General features: G+C 51.3%; 8 protein-coding genes across 8 annotated transcripts; 4 read left to right on the top strand and 4 right to left on the bottom strand.

Annotated features, from left to right (window-relative positions):
* The first annotated feature begins 1780 nt into the window (after window positions 1-1780).
* Window positions 1781-2661, top strand: BO94DRAFT_246189 (putative NADH-ubiquinone oxidoreductase 178 kDa subunit). Its single transcript, XM_025606410.1, has 3 exons — window positions 1781-1989; window positions 2108-2352; window positions 2430-2661. The coding sequence occupies exons 1-3, from the start codon at window positions 1873-1875 to the stop codon at window positions 2584-2586; spliced, it is 519 nt and encodes a 172-aa protein (XP_025463282.1). The 5' UTR covers window positions 1781-1872; the 3' UTR covers window positions 2587-2661.
* On the bottom strand, window positions 2382-4620 carry BO94DRAFT_246064 (protein-histidine N-methyltransferase). Its single transcript, XM_025606409.1, has 3 exons — window positions 4020-4620; window positions 3587-3898; window positions 2382-3525 (listed from the first exon to the last, which is right to left on the bottom strand). Exons 1-3 carry the CDS (start codon window positions 4182-4184, stop codon window positions 2872-2874), a joined length of 1131 nt encoding a protein of 376 aa, XP_025463281.1. The 5' UTR covers window positions 4185-4620; the 3' UTR covers window positions 2382-2871.
* A 187-nt stretch (window positions 4621-4807) lies between these two features.
* BO94DRAFT_525434 (cystathionine gamma-lyase CYS3) lies at window positions 4808-6569 on the bottom strand (the record flags this gene model as incomplete). The annotated part of the gene is made up of 4 exons (XM_025610308.1): window positions 6128-6569; window positions 5948-6033; window positions 5441-5888; window positions 4808-5386 (listed from the first exon to the last, which is right to left on the bottom strand). Exons 1-4 carry the CDS (start codon window positions 6251-6253, stop codon window positions 4808-4810), a joined length of 1239 nt encoding a protein of 412 aa, XP_025463280.1. The 5' UTR covers window positions 6254-6569.
* Window positions 6570-6954: 385 nt separating this feature from the next.
* On the bottom strand, window positions 6955-8325 carry BO94DRAFT_539178 (DNA-directed RNA polymerase III subunit RPC25). Its single transcript, XM_025612646.1, has 6 exons — window positions 8070-8325; window positions 7897-7995; window positions 7697-7793; window positions 7539-7625; window positions 7424-7487; window positions 6955-7358 (listed from the first exon to the last, which is right to left on the bottom strand). Exons 1-6 carry the CDS (start codon window positions 8079-8081, stop codon window positions 7136-7138), a joined length of 582 nt encoding a protein of 193 aa, XP_025463279.1. The 5' UTR covers window positions 8082-8325; the 3' UTR covers window positions 6955-7135.
* Window positions 8326-8829: 504 nt separating this feature from the next.
* Window positions 8830-10797, top strand: BO94DRAFT_475767 (CCCH zinc finger protein; the record flags this gene model as incomplete). The annotated part of the gene is made up of 2 exons (XM_025608576.1): window positions 8830-10494; window positions 10570-10797. 2 exons carry the CDS (start codon window positions 8830-8832, stop codon window positions 10795-10797), a joined length of 1893 nt encoding a protein of 630 aa, XP_025463278.1.
* A 2947-nt stretch (window positions 10798-13744) lies between these two features.
* BO94DRAFT_246036 (uncharacterized protein) lies at window positions 13745-14189 on the top strand. The gene has a single exon (XM_025606407.1). The coding sequence runs from the start codon at window positions 13799-13801 to the stop codon at window positions 14105-14107; it is 309 nt and encodes a 102-aa protein (XP_025463277.1). The 5' UTR covers window positions 13745-13798; the 3' UTR covers window positions 14108-14189.
* On the top strand, window positions 14190-15224 carry BO94DRAFT_246042 (GPI anchored serine-threonine rich family protein). The gene is made up of 2 exons (XM_025606408.1): window positions 14190-14478; window positions 14544-15224. Exons 1-2 carry the CDS (start codon window positions 14271-14273, stop codon window positions 15023-15025), a joined length of 690 nt encoding a protein of 229 aa, XP_025463276.1. The 5' UTR covers window positions 14190-14270; the 3' UTR covers window positions 15026-15224.
* Window positions 15225-17232: 2008 nt separating this feature from the next.
* BO94DRAFT_539174 (DUF1993 domain-containing protein) lies at window positions 17233-18213 on the bottom strand. The gene has a single exon (XM_025612645.1). The coding sequence runs from the start codon at window positions 18166-18168 to the stop codon at window positions 17662-17664; it is 507 nt and encodes a 168-aa protein (XP_025463275.1). The 5' UTR covers window positions 18169-18213; the 3' UTR covers window positions 17233-17661.
* Between the last annotated feature and the right edge of the window lie 792 nt (window positions 18214-19005).

Here is a 19005-nt window from a genome sequence, read left to right as displayed (position 1 = left end):
GGCTGGATAGCTCAGGTTGAGGTGTCTCTTGTTGTTCTAGTTGTTGTTGTTCTTGCTCGATGGCAGAAGGGTCCGGCTGAGGTGTCTGATTCCCAGAGGCCTCTTGGTTCTTGCCCTTCTTATTCTTTTGTTTGCTACCGGACTTGCCTTTGCCTTTCGCCATGGTGGGCAATAGTGATGCGTGCCCAAGTTAGAGTAAGGCTGACAGACGTGTTCCCAGTAGACTAAGAAAGTAACTCTGTCAGCGGAGATAGGATTGGGTGGCTGTGGGTTTAACACAGTACATGTACAAGCGCGTTCGGCGGCGGCGTGATATATTCCGAGTTGATATGGGTACAGAAAGAAACGCAGGGGCCCGACAGGGACGGTAGGTGGTCACACGGTCAGGCAGGAAAAAAACGGGAGGGGAAAAGAGAAGGAGAAAATTAGGAAAATAGGGGGAAATGGAAAATGTTCAAGCCCGGGGAGCGGAATCTATGCAGGTGGGCGCAAATGGCTGGAATACACGAAGACAAATCACCGGATGTCAAATGGCAAGTTTGCCAGCGGACAGACACTCCGGAAGGCCAGGATGGATTTCCACACGCTGGCTCTTAAAATAGTTGATTTCTGAGGAATGAGATTCAAGCGAAGAGGCGACGTTGGGGAAAAAGAGGGCAGCTAATAACCGGTTCCCAGTCACGCCCAAACCAGAAAAAGTGCATGGTGCAAAGCACTCCGGACCAGCCTCAGGGGGGCTGGGCGAGGCGCAACGCGGACCGAACCTTAGAGGGCAATTGATACCCATCCATCATAGGAGTCATGAGAGTCCAACTAGGCGAGAAAGGCAAGAGAACAGCTTTGGGTGCAAGAAGGGGGAGCATCGGAGTGGACCGAAGCGTTCGAGTCCGGACTCGTCGCGGATCCAATCAGCAGGCGGATTCATCAGCATTGGGCATCAATGACTCGATCTTCGGGGTGGCAGGATGAATCAGAAGACGAGCGGCGGATAAAGCGACCTCAAGCATGCTATTTCCAGCGTCGTAGCCTGAGCTCTCTCAAACACCGCCGAAGAGAGGGGGCAAGGCCTATGGGTGGGGGGTGGACAACGCTAACAACCGATCGATGACATGTCGCTGTTGATATCCAGACGTTTAGAAGCCCACATGAATTGGCAGAACCTGAAACCCAATTACTGCCGCGCTAATCGCAGGCAGTGGGGAGCGCCATGTTGAAGTGAGGCAGTTAGCCATGCATCAGGACCACCCAGGGTGCGGTGTGGGAGCACCGTCAATCAGCATTGACGAGCCAACACACAGCGACCCGCCGCCCGGGGGGGGGGGAGGATCCATGCACGCCCAGGGAAGGAAGGCAGTTCGACCATTTCCCCAACCCCGTTCAAGGCGAGGATTCCATGATCCCTCCCATGCTGCAGGCAAGGCGAGAATCCGAGGGCCTGAGGGTCGTCATATTTGACCGACATGCAGGCGTTAGTTAGGCCGACAGAGGAGGGGGGAGCAAAGTCTGGCTGCAACTTTGCCAGTGTCTCCTCCATGGGACCATGAGTCGATCTGCAGGAAGTGTAAGATTGACAGTTGACGGACTTAGTCATGAACGGGCCACTCACCCACCCACCCATTACTTGCCGGCCTTACCTTGGCTTACGTAAGGTAGGTGGAGATCACAGAACAGGTGACCTTAGAGTCACGGGACTGGCCAAAAGGGACTAAACCTAGACAGGTAACGATCCCAGCCTGCCAGCCCTAAACCCAATGCAGTATCCAAATCACGTGCTCTCCGCCTCGAACCGCCTTCTGCGCTTTCAACCTCCCCAAATCCCTCGGCGACGACATCATACTCGATCCGCCGCTGCCAATTGTCTACCTCCACACCATGTTCTTCGCCCGGCGATCGGTGCCTTCGGCGCGGCTCCTGCTGCGGAACCAGCAGCCCCGGCGATTCGACTCCCACGCAGCTCACCATGCCGCGCCTGTGAACGAGAGCTTCGGCGTACGTTTCCCTACCTTTTCCCCTCCTCCAATGAACACAAGCGACCCCTCGTCGACGGCGACTCTCATTCCACGATTGAATGGCCCATGACTAATGTCCGATCTTACGCATGATACAGCGCAGTTTCTACGTCACCATCGGCACCTTCGCGTCCTGCTACGTCCTGTACCGACTGAACAAGGCCAACGAGGAGTCGGGCTCCCCGTCATGGATCTCCAACCTCATCCAGAAGTGGACCCCTTCGGAGCAGGTCTTTGAGCAGAGAAACGCAATCCGCACCGCCGTCATGGAGAAGGCCGCTAGTGATCGCCACTTGTTCGCCAGTCAGGGTCCCCGGGAGACCTTTGAATTGAAGCAGCCTGAGTACGTTGTTGCCTTGCCCCCCCCCCCTCCATCTTCAGGATCGAATGGTATGCACTAACCGGATTTTCTGCTTATAGGGTCAGCTTCAATGCCGTGCCCCCCTACAATGTCTCCCCGGGCCAGAACGCGGATCTGAGCCATGTTGTCGCTCACTACCAGCGTCAGAATCAGGAGCTTGAGGAGGCCCGTGTAGCTCGCATGAAGGACGGCAAGGTTGTGTCTCTTTATGAGTAGACAAACAAAATTTGTTCCATTGTTTTTGTTATGAATATGTCGGTAATAGACATAGGAAGCAGGACTTGTTTGTTGTACATATAACCGGGCAGAGTTCAAGGTTCTTTTTTTTCCCGTTTCATCAGTGTCATCTGCCGCATCTTCTATCCTTATAAATCTAGCAAGCATCCAAGAATCGCAAGACTCTCTGAGTGAAACCGACACAGAGTACTGTAGGTCGGTTTTGGCCCTATCGATCGCATCACCCGCTGAATCAATAAGATTGCATGTTTATCTAAGCTCCCGTTATTGCTTGAGAGCAATCTGCAAGACCACCCTCCCAACGCCCTCAGACTTGATATCCAGTCGCTCCTCCACCTTGAGTTCCTCACTACCACTAACACCTCCCAGCACAGCAAGGAACTCATCCACACCACCCCCAACACCGAAGTAGACCTTCTTCGCCGCCAACAATGCCCCACTTTGAACCCCCTCCTGCGCCGTCCGACGCAGCAAGGCAAGCAACGTCTCAGAGAACGCCAACAGCGAAGCAGGCGAGTAGATCGTCTCACTAGCAAGGATCAAGACGCTTCCTCTTCCCTTCTGGTCGGACGCAAACACCAAGTCCACAAAAGCGGGCGACCAGGCACCGGAGATAAAATCCACCGTGATGCCTCGATTGGCGATATCGTCCCGGAAGCTTTGCACCAGCTCAGGCGTGATATCGAGCTCTTCTTCCTCTGCCTCTGGGCCACCATCCTCTGGCGAATCGGAGGCTTGCTTATGTGAGATGGTGTAATTCCAGGTCAGTAGGAGGTTGGGGAACGTGACGAGACGAAGAACGGCGGAGTTGTAGTCCGCGAATGTGAAATGGGTCTTCCGTTGAGTGGTTGATGATGATGGCTCTGACAGTAGTTGTGCGAAGAGCGCTAGTGAGGGCACGGCGGTGCCTGCCCCGAGCTGTAGATCGTATGGTCAATATCTAGTGCAGTGGGTGCAGCCTAATATTTGAAGATCATACCTCAATGATGTGTCGGTCTTGGGTGGGCTTGGATACGTCGTCAGTGTCGACAAGCAGTCTGGCTAAGTCCACGGCGCATTCCCACGTCTTGAATCCGCCTTCATAGAAATTGGGTTTGATGTCGCCCTTTTCGAGACCAGCAATCAACTCCTCGTTGTCCTCGTCGGGAGTGTCTTCGGCCATCAGTTGAGTCCGGATGTCGAACACTTCCCGACGAGCAAGCGTGATTGGTTTCCCGGTGTTTTCATCCTGGGAAGCGTCGTGTGCAAGCTTGAGCTTGTTGAATGAGATTTGCGAGGGGAGACTCGGAACCTGTAGGATGGTTAGAACATACCATAGGAGAAGGTATGAACTATCCTTTGAAGGGAGCAACATTTCGAGTACAAGGGCCAAGTAGTATATGTGATAGTGTATGCCAGATCAGCAGACTTACCCACTCCGCCATATCATGCTTTCTAGCTGCAATAAGCTCCGGCAGCGCAGCTCCAGCATTGAGACTCTGGCCATTGTTCGTCTCGTTGATCTCATTGACCTCTGTTTCATCGATATCGATATCAATATCGTCCCCCGCAAACCCAAAGCTGAACGTGGACGTCATGACGCAGCGGAATTTTTAACGATGTAGCTATCCACAACCAGAGGCCAATATCGACCTTTATCTTGATGTGGATCTTGTAGTAGCAAAGTCGGGAGCAGTAGACGATGGTTTCCCGAATCCCGGCAACTCTCTGTCAACGAGGTGGGGTATCTTATAGTCTAGATTCAGATTGTGGAAAAGAAGAAACTGGCTGTTCCAATCGCAGACTAAAATTGGTAAAAGTTGAATGCAATGAGTCTCGGGCGATGCAATTGCCGATTATGACCTAGAGAGGATCGATCTAGTTATTAAGCTGCCAATGCCTGGATCTTCGCTTGAAGCTTTCGTCCAGATTTTTGCATCCTCATAACTATCATTGATGACTAAGCGCCGCGCTTCATTGCGATAACCACATAGACGAAGTATACAGTAGTATGCTCGGTGATGAAACAGGAATAGTACTTTATTACTGGCAACAATTATTGGTGCGTATAAGTTCTATTGGAAATGAATTGAATCCTTTGCGGTCATGATTGGGCCTGTCGAAATATGCTGAGCAGGGCCCTCTATCGTCGTTACATATATTTTTAACGTAGAACGCTCTATGTAGTGTCCCAGAAACGCGCAGGCAAAATCTCAGGTATCTAAGCAGCTCCGTTTCCCACCTTGGTGGCGGCCACAGCCTTCTCAAGGGCCTGGAGAGTATCGGCCAGGAGATCCTCCGCATCCTCGACACCGCAGGACATACGGACAAGGTCGTCGAAGACACCAGCAGCCTCCCGCTGGTCCTTGGGGATACCAGCGTGGGTCATGCTCGAAGGAACCTCGCAAAGAGACTCGACACCGCCCAAACTCTCAGCCAAGGTGAAGACCTTGGTGTATTTGCAGAAGAGATGAGCAGCTTCCTGACCGCCCTTGATACGGAAACTCAGCATACCACCACCCATGCCCTGGCGGTGTTGCTTGATAGCGATGGCACGGTGGGGGTGAGAGTCGATACCAGGGTAGTTAACGGAGATGACGTGGGGAGAGGCCTCGAGGGCCTTGGCGACAGCCGTCGCGTTGGTGGTCGCCTCGCGCGCGCGCAGGTGGAGGGTCTTGAGACCACGGTGGGCGAGCCAGCAATCAAAGGGGGAGGGAACGGCGCCAATGGCGTTCTGCAGGAAACCAAGGCGCTCTTTCAGGCTGTCAGAGTTGAAGGCAGCAACGCCCATCAGGACATCCTAATTCTCGGTTAGCAAGATGCCTCCGGGGCGAACAAACGACTCTGTGCTTACCGAGTGGCCGTTGATATACTTGGTGACGGAGTGAACCACGATATCGGCACCGTGGTCCAGAGGGTTCTGAACATAGGGACTCAGGAAGGTGTTGTCAACCACGACCAGGATACCGTGTCTGTGTGCAACCGCAGCAATCTTCTCAATATCGACCAGGCCCAGGGTGGGGTTGGACGGGGATTCGATCCAGACCAATTTCGTCTCGTTGGGGCGGATCAGTTCTTCAACATCAAGCTCGATGCAAGGCGAAAAGGTCACATGGACGCCATGGGCAGAAGCGACCTTGGTGAAGTACCGGTGAGTTCCACCGTAGACGTCGGAGACGGAGACGATGTGCGAGCCCGCCGCCAGGGACTGGAGGATGACGGCGGTAGTTGCGGAACCGGAGGAGAAGGCGAGGGCATATTTGGCGTGTTCGAGAGCAGCGATGGCCTGCTCAAAGTGATCCCTGGACAATCGTCAACATCTCTGCCAGTATCACAGCCATGGCGACTTCGTTCCACTGACCGGTTTGGGTTGGAGCTCCGGGTGTATTCGTAGAGACCGACAGGGTTTCCAACGGTGGTTTGCGCAAAGGTGGTGGAGAGGGAGATCTACATGGCCTGTCAGCTCTTGCACGGAAAGAAGCACCCGAGATCTGGAGACCCGGGTAGTGCCATACTAGTAGTAATGGTAATGTGAACTGACCGGAGCAATGACAGCGCCGGTGGTAGGGTCATGGGGAGCACCGGCGTGGACGGCCAGAGTTCCGAAGCGACGATCCTGAGGGGCCGAGGCTCCGTTCTGGGAGGGAAATTCGCTATGGCCAACCATCGTGACGAGTTATGGAGAGAAAAGTCTAAACTGGGGAGGATGAGATGCAGCAACGAAAGATAAAAAAAATGACAAGTCGCTCCGAGTAGTATGTATGCTAAATGGCACAGGTGGATGATAATGATGATGAGATCACAGGCCCCCTGCAAGACGCGATCCGTCTAATATACCCTATGCACGGCGGGCAGGCGGGCTCTCGGTCTTTCTAGGGTTGCGATTTGTAATTGGAGCCAAGGAAAAAAAAAAAGATCAACGCCGAGGGCGACAACAAGAGAAAATTCTGGCTGATGCCGGGTTTCTTTTACGTTGCGCTGACGGGATGCTGGAGATCTATAGGACGAGTGGTCGAGAGGGACCCGCGCGGAGTTCCAGAAAATGGCCCGAAGCAATCCTGAATCCACATCCACTGCGTGTCTTCGCCGCCTTTAACCGTTAATCCTTCAACCCATTAGTACTTAGTAGTATTTGGCGGGCAGGATCGCCGACGCTCTTCCGGACCGCTTGAGTGTGTTCCACTTCTGGCACTATCCTTTACATAGATAGATATTATCTATCTGTCTATCTATCTATCTACCTAGCCATCCATAATGACCTCGTCGCGCAAGGGAGCCCCAGCTCTCCGTCAACCAATGAATGACCCATGGTTCCTCTGGTTGGCTCATACCATCCCTTGATTTCGACATTGAACAATGAAAACAGCGATTGTAGCCAAGATCATGTCATTATTCGTCTAACGATGGGCAGCTAATCTTCGTCTGCTGCAATATCCCAACATGGTATATTCAAACATGCAAACCCTCACACAAGCACTTTTAACGGACAGTGTACAATGCAATCCCCTTCCATGGAAAGCCCCTCGTATTCACATAACAAAGCCCGCCATTACCACCACGAAGTCGGGCCCAACCCAGCCATTTGCATGGATCCTATAATCGAATAGGGGGACTTCCGCTCAATTGCGGACGCATCTCCTAGATCCGGCGCATTGGGGATCTGGTCGTGCCACTCTTCCATCTCAACGCGGAAACGGACGACTTCTCCCACATCAAAGTAGAATGTCGAGCCGTCTTCATTTTCCCACACCCAGACTTGATCGGCGTAGTCACTGATACCCGTCAATAAGGTGACATAAGGGGACGAATGTCAAGTCGGGGGGGGAGGGGCACTCACAATCTGGCGCCATCCAAGAGTAGATCCGGAGGCACAAGGATATCGTTAAAAAACTCTACGGCAACTACGCACTGTAAGCAGGGGTGTAAGTCGAGGACATACAAGGTACACCTACCTTTGATGCCGTGCTCAGTAGCACCTGAAATCTTCCCCAGCATGATCTCCCCCTTGAACGGGCGGAAAACGATCAGGCGGAACTTGACTGCGGGCGCGGTTAGGTGCTCTGCTATGGCATACAAGAGACAATATGTCACAGATAGAGAGACGACCTACCGTTTACATTGACCAGTCCGGTACCATGGCCAATCAGGCCATCTGATGACTCTAGCAGGTCGTAGAAACCAATGCATAGGCCGATTTTTTGGATTACCTTCACGGGAAGAGGTCAACAAGGCCCAAAAGCAACCGGCGATCCCAGCCAGCGTCGAATAGGAAAGAAACTTCAAGTTGGATGATGATGCGCTGGTACATACTTTATTGGCATACTTCTCATTGATATTATCCTCGAGAGCCACAACGCTATATTTGGAGAAATCCTCCGGGGAGATCTGGATCAGATCTGAGATGGTAGTCTGGGAGAGTCAGGTCAGCCTAGACTCTCATTTCAACATTCACTGCGAGCTTCGGACAGCGGAAGATCACTGACAAGAATAAACATGATGAAGTCGCTTGACGTAGCGCTCAACGGCTGGTGGGGGAAAAGATCTTTCTTTTCTATTCTAGTAGGATAGCCAGTCGGGGGAAATGATCAAAGCGGTCGGGACTCAATTCCATGTTCAGGAGCCAGTCCAATTCAGTTGTCTTCCATCGGACAGTCTTGGGGGTCAAGCTTTCCACAATCCCAGATGCATGATATATATCTCGCAGTAGGTAGATATCTATCCAGCAGCAGCTCTAAAGCGACCGACCGAGACTGGCGCAAAAGCACTGCAGCAAGGCCGACAGCCAATCGCAGGCCACAGACCTGCCTGAAATTTCTGCCTGAGGGCGCGGGCCCCACGTGTGCACGTGAGCGGCACGCGATTCCTCTTTCTGCTCGGAACGGAACAACGACGGTTTGTCACTGATGGTCCGTCGGCCATTTATGAGTTGCGACTTCGTGAAGTCTTCGCGATGCCGTGAGGATGGCGTGCATGCTGCCTTGCTTTGAAGGTCGACTGAGATCTTCTCGCCATGAACCCCCAGGGATTCTCTTTCCCTCCTCCCCCTCCTCCTCCCCCTCCCAGCAGCAGCAACAACAGCAATCGCCGCCGCAACAGCAACAATATCACCATAATGGAACCTTCCCGGCCCAGTATGGGGGCCAGGGCTATTATGGCCAGCGAGGTGGCCGTGCTCCCGGGGCCCATTTCAGAGGCCGGGGTAGAGGGTATGGGAATCGAGGAGGTGCCCGAGGAGGTCATTTCATGACACCTGATGCCAACCGCGCTTATCCTGCCGCCACGCCTTCCGTTGGCTACGCCCATATGAACTACGCTGCGTATCCCACCCAGCCTCTGTCAACTACTCCCCACGCCATTCCGACAACCCAAGTCGCTCCTCCAACATCGCCGAACTTTCAACACCCCCCGAATGCCTCCTCTTTCACCGCATCGCAGCCGTTCACGCAGCAAGCAGCACGTCTGCCGCCTTACCAAGGCCAGCCTAACTACGGTGGGACATACACTCCGTCGCCTGCACAGCCGGGACCTGCATATCCTTCTGTCATGCCCTCGCACCAACACGTCAACCAGCCAGTTCAAACGCCAATGATGGGTCCACCCATGCGCTGGGGGTTTGAGCACACGGGGCTGGCAGGATCTTTCGCTGGAGCTCAGCGCAGTCCTCAGCGCGGTGGGCGCCCATACAATGGTTACAATGCTCAGCCACCCACCGGTGACAGGCCAACGAATTATACGAACAAGCGTGATCATAGTTCGGCGTTTGGGAAACCTCAATCAGTCGCGCCGCGAATTCCCGCCCCGCCTCCGGTTCCGAGCTTTGGGAATCCTCTGCCCTCAAAACCACCCCCACCGGCCGATGCCACGCGGAAGCCGAAAAAGAAGAAGAGAAAGCATAATCAACTTGGATTGACACCGAAGACCGAGGAACATGAGTCGAGCGAGGAGGAAGACGATGCAGACGAAGAAGCGAGACTGGCAGCCGGAGGTGGTGGCGCTTCAGCATCTCTCCAGATCACATACCGAGGGAAGACCGCTACCCTGCAATCACAGGAGGATATTGCTGCCTGGATCAAGGAGCGGAGGAAACGGTATCCAACCCAAGCGAGAGTGGAAGAGAAGAAAAAGGCCATGGAAGAAGCAAAGAAAGCGCGCCAGGAAGCGCAACGGCAAAGGGATTTGCGAAAGCAAGAATTGAAACGAGCGCAAAAGGATGGTCGAAATCGAAAAGAGCACGACAAGCAAACCAAGGAGCAACCTGCCGACCCCATGGACGCCGCTGCGAAGGCCAAACAGAAGGCGGACAAACTGCGGCGAAAATTAATGAAAGAAGAGAAGCGTGTTGCCAAAGCCGAGGCAGATGCTGAAAGGGCCAGGATTAGGGCCGAGGAACTACAAAAGGGATCGACAGATGCCAATGTGGACAAGTCATTGGCCACTCCAGAAGCTCAGGCCCAACCGAATGGCCCAGATCCCGAGAGTAAGTCTGGCAAGCCCGCGTCCACCGCGGCTGAGGGTTCAGAAATCAACCACTGCGACACCACGCCGGCGACAGATATCAAGTCAGACACTGGAAAGTCCGAAGAGACTCGTGAGGGTGACGGGCTTAGCGTCCCATCTTCAGAGATATCCGATAGCAGCGATTGGACGTCGTCAAGTGGGTCAGATTCGTCGTCTGATGATTCTGACAGCGATGATGATTCCGCGCCGGAGGAAGCGAGCTCTCGACGAGAGGGACCCGAGCGGCTACCGCCACCGGCCCGTGACAGCAAGAAAAAGGTATGCAGGCACTTTGCTCGAAATGGCCGCTGCGCGCGTGGGCAAAACTGCCGATTTTTGCACGAGGCGCCTGAGCGAGCAAGTAAAGCAAAGCCGACGGAACCACAGGGACGAAAGGGGCTTTTACAAGCGGTGAGTCCAGCATTCCCCATCTGTTGCAAGTTCCGGCCCTATTGTGGGGACAAGACTAACGAGCACAATTGCTAGCTTCTGGAGCGCCAAAAGGGAGAAGAAGACCGGAAAGTCATGGAAGCAATTGCATGGCTTGGGGAGAACGGGTTTCTGGATGCACCGACGGACCTAGGGGACGCCAGCGACAAGACCTCGGTGACCGAGGGCGCGGAAATTACACGGCATGCTGAAAAGGAGCAACAGGCAGCACCCGAAGCCACAATTTCCGGGCAGGAAGCCGATGCGGCCGCCGTCACTGCGTAGAATAGGGAGTAGTATCCCACTCTCTCGAAGGCCATGATGCAATGTACATACATCGCTAGACTCACGTATATTACCACGCCTCGTGTCAAGCTCGGGCGAGCATCAGCAGACCCACTCCGGATTCCCTTTCAGCGCGTATTTGTCTATCTGGGTACTCCGTCTGGGATCATGGGATGGGTTTCCTAGGCCCGGAATAAACCAGGTGGCGGTTAGGCAATTCGGGCGAATGTAACCGCAGCTGCACCAGGGTGGCCACCGTCGCGAACTAACAATAGCGATGCGGCTGCTCTTCGCTTAGGCCTCCCTAAGTGTACCAAAGCTCGACAGTAGTGGCGCCTCCCCGCTTTGGGTTGCGCTTGGGAAAGATTAACCCATCTTCCTCGTTCCTAGTTCCTGGTTGTATGATTCCTGGGCGCGCGGACAAGATCCAATCTCCATAGCACTCCGTCCATTGGGTGCCTAGGCGGTGGGTCTTGGGTCTAGGATTAGCATGCCAGCGGATTAGTATCCCCTCGAAGGCAAAAGAACAATGGCTGACATCCAGCCCATTGAGTAGCGTGAAAAATATCGGACTTACGCACGGAGTAGGTAGCAGTGCATCTAGTAGGGAGGCCACGAACATGAAGAGGTTCGGGTCCGATAATCCTTAACGGATTGGGGCGACCAAGTGGACTTGAAGCTTTGCACATTACTGGAAGAGGAAAGAGGCGTTTGGGGGTGGGAGAACCGGAGGAGAACCGGAGAACTACGGGGGTTGCTGCGAGAACAGGGACATAGATATTAATATTGGATAGGATGTCGGTGGCTTATTTAGATCCTGGATGCAATGCCTCGGTCATTTCATTTCTCTAGTAGTCTGTCTCTACTCTCTACACAGTTAAAGTACTACTACTCCGTAGTCAGGCATTGATAATCACTATCGGCCGCATCCACATGCCAGTCCGCACATCATGATAAGATTGATCCCCAGCCCAATAAGAGACATTACTATCTATCCACTACTAGTAGTACTCCGTACCTAGTATAACTTAGTACTGCTACCTGATACCTAGATATGTAGTATGTAGTATGTAGTATGTAGTATGTAGTATGTACTACTATGATAATATCATCATCCAATGGCTCCTGTCGGGGATAAGAATTTATGCTTCTGTCAGGTACAGAATAAAATACACACAGCTCTGGCTGCCCTCGAGCTAGACCCGAACGAGGCCGTCGCAGGCTCACAAACTTTGCCGGGGTGGAACAGCCGGAGAGGGTTAATTTCAATTCTGCCCAATGATCGCCCACATGCTTTGGATTGCGCTGCGGGAAGTTGGGAAAGTTGGGATTCTCCCCCCTGAGCCTGAGAGGCCTCTCACCCAGCTCCTCTTCGTATCGAGAGCTATATTTACTCCTCGATCTCCGGACCAACGCGGATAGGTCGTATCGAAACTGCCATCACTCACTGAGGCGGCGGATCTATCTGTATATTTATTGAGTATTGGCCGCCGCCGCCAATGACCCCGGGCTCAGCGCGAAAGTTGTACTAGACTACTAGTACTAGTGGCGTAGGACCTACGCTACGCCCGAGGCCGGCCTGAGCCCTTTCCCCTCTCTCTTTCCGCCCAAGTGGGAAGAGAATGAGGGGATCCGGACCGGGCTTTCACCGGGAGTCCAAGCCAGAACCGCCCGAACAGAAGGAGTCAAGGGACTAGTGGCCCTAAGGGAGGTTAGCGCCACTGGAGGATGTGCCCCGTTCTTTCCGAATCCTGTGAATTGGCTCCGATACTAGGGATGCGAAGTGAATTTTCAATTTCATGAAAAAACACGATTTTTTGGCGTTTTTCATTTCACGGTGTATGGGGGTGAAAAGGGTTAAACCACACTAAATTTGTATGGGCTTAGCGTCATGATTTAGTCTATTTTAATACTTAATTTGGCTTAGTGCTTAAGCTAATTTTCTTTAGACTAAATTATTTTTCTAAAAAAAAAGATATAAGCGTGAATCGAACTTGTGATTATAAAAAGATATTATACTATTAGACTATCTGTCTTAATTAGTAAAAGTTTATTTCCTTTTTTAATATATAAGTTAAAAACTCGCGCAATTTTTATATTTTCTAGTAAAAAAACACTATAAACCTGCAATTTTATATAATAATATAAGTAAATTGTTACAGACCCCTGCTAGTCAAGCTACTAGCGAGGCGGACTCGTCAGGCAGAAAGCACCGACAAGGCGACGTTCGGGAACTAGCAACTCTTATCGAGTAGAATCCCGGTTTGAGTAACACTCGGAACGGCCTTACATCACGTGATCATCTACCATCACATCTACCATTGAAGGTATACTCAGGGTATACTGGGATCCCGGATCACGATTGGATCGACCATCGATCTACCCTGGATGGTATACGATATGGTATACGAAGGATAGGATATAAGGACACTCTTTCATGTACTTAGATAGTTCTGTTATTCGTGCTCAATCCACCGTCTTTAAGTAACCATACGTTTGGAAGCTTAGCGACAACACTCGTCCGCACTTACTTACGGATAGCTGCGCGGCACTATTCGGCCTTACTTCTCTCCTCTTGTCCAAGACCAGTTGTTCCTAGATAGTCATCAGCCTGATACATCCTCGATTCAGTTCGACGGTACGTATACCAGTGAAGCTAAGCTAACCGGGACAGGGAAGCGATCCTAGGGTTTGACATAAATCTATACTTAATATTCTAATTTAAATTAGAAAAGTATAAGTAATCTTAATAAAAATATATATAAAAAATACTATATCGTGTACAGATATATATATTTTAGTATAAGTATATATACTATATATTACCCGCGATTTTTAATTTTATTGATTAGTTAGATAAGGATCCATTACTATCACGTGATATTGAAAAATTTCAAGGTTCAACCGCATGAAATTTCAATATTTCTGAAAAAGAGGTTCCCAATGTCATTTTTACCATCCCTATCCGATACAGCAGGTACGCCCGGTACGCTAGGCTCGAATGCTCTTAGCAAAAGACAGGAACAGGCAGGAACAGGAAGGCCCGGAGTCCACTCGGCCTGGCACTAGTCACAGGGTCATCCAATCCATCGCATCGCCCGGTTATTGTGCTCTGCGTCGCTCTGTCCACAATAATGGATCCTCAGAGTCAGAGCAGTACGGAGTGGTATACATAGTCATCCTCCTCCCCCCCCGTGGCTCCTGCCTCTTTCTCTCTCTTCTCTTTTCCCTCTCCTCTTTCCCTCTCTCGTGCGATTTCCCCATTCGACGTCGGTCCTTCGTTCTCGTCGTCCACGCTCTCTTTCACTGACTCACCCGGTTCACTCTTTTGACCGTCTGTCGCATTGAAGTCATTCCTTTGCTTCTTGTACTACCCACACTCGCATCTTGCATTTACGTCTGTATTGCATATCAATTCACTATTGTATCGAATCACCCCATTCACATCTACATCCTCACACACCTCCATCAATATGCGCTCTATGTTCTACTTCGCTCTGAGCGCCCTCGCGACTCTCGCGACCGCTGCCCAGAACCCCTTCAACGTTCCCGATGGTGGTTACGAATTTGAGGCTGGTAGCCCGACCACCCTCATCTGGGACCCGACCACCAGTGGCTCCGTGACCCTGCGTCTCCAGTGGGGTGCTGTCTTCACCACTACCACCGGCGATCTCATTGCCGGTATGTTCCTGTCGTCGCTGCTTTGTGTGGAGAGGTTTGATGAGGCGCTGACTGACTGGATTTAGGGAGCATTGACAACTCCGGTAACTACACTTGGACTCCTTCTGCCAGTCTTGCCAGCCGGTCCGACTACACCGTCGAGATCATCGACGATGATGACACTAGCATTGTCAACTACACCCCGCGTTTCTCGATTGCCGGTACGACCGGCTCGGTGACCACCAGTGTTGCCTCATCGACCACGACTTCTGCCGCTTCCAGCACTTCTTCCTCCAGCGGGCAGTCCACCACGATCAGTGCGACTACTCTGTCTACTGCAACCTCGAGCACTAGCTCTTCCACTTCTTCCGCTTCTTCTTCCACCACCGACTCGGCCTCCACCGCATCGGCCTCATCCTCTAAGACTGCCTCGTCTAGCTCTTCGCTTACCGCGAGCTCTAGCTCTTCCAGCGCTACTACGACTACGCTGTCTACGAATGCCGGTATGGTCAACCGGGTGTCTATCGGAATGATGGCACTTGTCCTTGGAGCCGTTGCGCTCATCTAAGCTCATGACGACGTTCTATTTGTCCCGTCCGACCGAGGGTGCCATTCCAATGGTCGGGTTAGGACACCCTTTTACTTTCTGGTACATAGATTTTGAGCGCCTTCTCTACGCCTTCTTGTTCACCCTTTTACACTTCTAACGCCCTCTTTGAACTTTTACTTCGCTTGCCCTGTTGGATTGTCTGGGGTTGCATGGAACTTTCCCCTCTCGTGGGGTTCATCTTTGTGTGTCGGAAAGAGAAGTTACATCCAGGCTTTCAGTGCCGTGTGCCGTTGGCAATGGCGTGGGTATGTTAATTATTACTACGACCTTGTTTTGCGTTTCCGGATGGGAGGCCCTAATGGGTTGGACCCCGGACTCTTATGGTGTATGTAGATACGGATTGTGTAATGAATGATTAGTCTATCAAGCTGAATCCCAAGGGAGGAAGTACTATGTATCCAGGTAGCTGTGTGGTGTGTACACGGTACACGGTACCTGCATGATGAAACGGTGAAGATTCTGACGGGGTGGGGGAGATGAGCCTTGCTTGGTGGCCGGCCCACAGTGATCTCGACCCCAGCAGACCGGCCTGTATGAGATTGGGCCGACCCAGTAAGGATAATTTTGAATCAGTCAAGAATACCCCGGAGTAATACAGCCATTGATTTGCCAGAGACATGTCGATGGCCATCAACAACCGCCTCGTGCCTGGTATATAGGCCGTGTTGTTTGAATCATAATGAACCGTAATAATCAATGAGGGAGGGAAGCGGAATACAGTAAAATGACATGGGAAGATCTAGACCATTGGCGGGCTCCACGAGAATCCAACCAGGCCGTTGGCCAAGAGGGTCCACTCACCCTGTGGAGAGGAGCGAAATCAATTTGATCAGCGTGTTCATCATCAGTCGAAAATTAAATGGGTGATACCTAGATATTAGATAAAGATTTAGGGTGTCCTTGACTCCTTGATGATTTGGTGTTTTGTGCCAAGCTTCTGGGGTCAAGATAGACTGTTTTGTTTGCTTGGAGGTCGAAAAAGGACCAAAAAAAAAAACCTAGAGCGCCTAATGTATGGGTATTACTATGTATGCATGTAGCTGCCTACTTGTATCTCTCCCTGGAGTCCTGCAAGGTACATTGGGTGGGTAGATGGATGTATACAGATAGATCATCACGGGTAAAGTAGACATGGGCGCACGCAGGGTTCTACTACTATGTAATACTACCTATAGGTAGGCTACCTAGGTTCTACTACCCCTGAGACCCAAAGTCAAATACAAGTAAGGAGTCTACTCAGGTATTGTACGTACGGAGTAGTGTGTTCACTACTATGCAGGAAAGGGAGTGTCTGAAAGTTAGCATGCTACCTCTATGAAGTATGAAGATCTGACCGTCATTGTTATGATGTTTCCTACTCCGTACTTGAGGCACCAAATCGACTGGGGCATCGGCAGTCCGAGAAACGAATTCTTGGGATTGGCTGATCGGCAATATATGATCCATTCTGCAATTCGGCGGATGTGATTGGTGGATCCGATTAGTCCATTCCATCCAGATTTACTTCCTTCCAGAATCCAGTTCATTACTAGTAGATATTATTAGGTATCAGTAGTTAGATATCTATCTACTTCTTTGTGTTCGTGGGTTGGCGGAGGCTAGGCTATTTTGGCGCTAGTTCAATTCCTTCCTTTTCATCATCAGATAATGATATAGATAGAGAGAGAGAGAAAGTATAGACATTACTCCGTTGACAGATATCGGTTTCTGAGCTGTGGGGAAGTCATTCCATGCAATTCATCCCGCTGAAATCAGATACATACTTATAGTGACACAAACTATCTCATTATCCACATGCAGACCAACTGTGGCGCATACACCACTGCAAGTAAGCGACCAATGCCCCCTCGGACTTAAACTCCCAGTCCGACATAGTCTCAGCCTATACTCCGGACTTACTAGCAAATGATGCCGCTGGCCACTGGGTACTTTCTGCGCAAGCTTTCCTGGTCTCCAGAACAGGCGACAGAATTCCTTAGCGTCGGATATTCGAACTGGATGGATCTCCCCATCAGTTGGTGATGGGGGGGGGGGGGGGGCACCTGATGCAAACAAGGCACAGAGGTGACGCCATTCCTTCGATCACGCCACCTCCTCGCCAACTTCATCTCATCAACCATCTTCCTCGATACCATGATAGAAAGAACACCCTCATCCGATACTTTGAGTACTAGCCTACAAGTCCACTCTTCATCTTCAACAGGCATTTTACATAAACATCACCTGTCCAATTAGCACGTAGAGGCTGGACGCGGGGCGTGGTTTCAGTTGGGCGCTTACAGACTACAGGGCACCATGATTACTGATGGCTTCGACAGAATCTTCCTGTGCAGCAAGTCTACTAGGTAGGCATTACAATTGAGAAATGCATACGAGCATACAGGAAAGTTTCGCAGCAGGTTCTCGCTCTGAATCGGGTTTCCATTTCCCCAGTGTCTCTCACCGGTGCGTTCTCGGCCAATGCACGTGAGACTGCCATAAAAGAGACCCTCCCGAATGAGCTGTACAGAAATGGCCTAATCTCATGAGATTCAAGCCCACTCCGACATACCGACTGTCTCGCAATCGTGATAAGACACGACTTATGCACAAATTCAAGACAGAGGAAAGAAACCGGCATAATAGTCGCGCTTCCCCAGAGGCACGCCTTCCTTCCGCAGAATGTCATACGCGGTCGTCAAGTGGAAGTAGATATTCGGCATGGCCATGGTATGAGCATACACAGCGCCACTGACCTCCATCGTCATCTCTCGGCTAACCTTAGAAGGTCCAACGATGTCACATTGCTGATTGACGACGTCCTTGTCGGCCTTTCCGAGCACTTCCAGCACGGTATCAATGCGCTCATAGCATTCGGCATAGGTGGTGGGCTTGCCTTCGAAATCCACCGGGTCCCGACCGGTCAGTTTCGCAGCCACATTCTCCGAGAATTGGGTTGCGAGGCGGATTTGATCGGTCAAGGGGTACATGTCCTCATACAAACGGGCCTCGAGGAGCGAGGTCGCATCGGGGTGTTTCTCGGCTTGGCGGAGGATGTGGGATAGAGAGTTGAGGATACTTTGGATCACCGCGATGGTTCCGTCATAGAAGGTGTAACCCATGGTTATTGGAGTCAAAAGTTTAAGTCTTGGAAAGAATAGACAGGTAGGTTTGAATCCTGAAGATTATGACAAGCTCAGTGAAGATTACGATCCTGACTTGCAGTGTGTGCGAAACCAACTCCTTAGGTTGACACTAAACACACGTGATTCGTATTCGTCGGACACTAAGTAGATACTACTATAGTACATAGCCCAGCATAGCCACATGGACTTGAACCACCCAACAATAGTGGTCTTAATGGTAAGGTACACCTCTCCGCTGTCTCATAGCCTGGAAACTGAAATCGTACCAGAAAGTTCCTTGTCCACTACCTACCTACTTACTACTAGATACGTACTTACTTTTCAGATATCTAGTCTGCCTAAGGTGGAGTTGTGGTTCGCTCCACCCGAGGTGGGATTAAGCAGTGTTCATCGGGTGTGGGCTGGATTGCGTAATGGGCTATTATGATTGTGCTGACTATACCCCACACGGAGTATGTAGCTGGTATCTAGTAGGTATGTAAATTAAGTTGCTTCTGCCTGATGTGTGGCCATCTATCTACTATGTATATTTAGACTGGGTCAAGAATAAGATGGATGGATGGATGGATGGATGGTGACGGGAACTTGGGATACGTAGTGGAGCCGGGGGGGGGGATTAGGTTTGTCAGCCAGGTATGGAGGATTTCAGAGGAGAAGGGTAAGTAGGCCGTGGAGGGAGGGAAGTTGGGAGTCGACGGTAGGCTATTATGGTTTGGTGTTGTCACTGAACAATTTCCATCTCAGAGGTTACTTGAAGCAGGATAGAATACGATTCAATTTCCATTGTCAATAGTACTAGTGCATCTATAAGAT

Source organism: Aspergillus sclerotioniger (assembly GCF_003184525.1).
Source record: "Aspergillus sclerotioniger CBS 115572 chromosome Unknown BO94scaffold_33, whole genome shotgun sequence".
Taxonomy (NCBI): Eukaryota; Fungi; Ascomycota; class Eurotiomycetes; order Eurotiales; family Aspergillaceae; genus Aspergillus; species Aspergillus sclerotioniger.
This window is presented reverse-complemented; position numbering and strand designations above follow the sequence as displayed.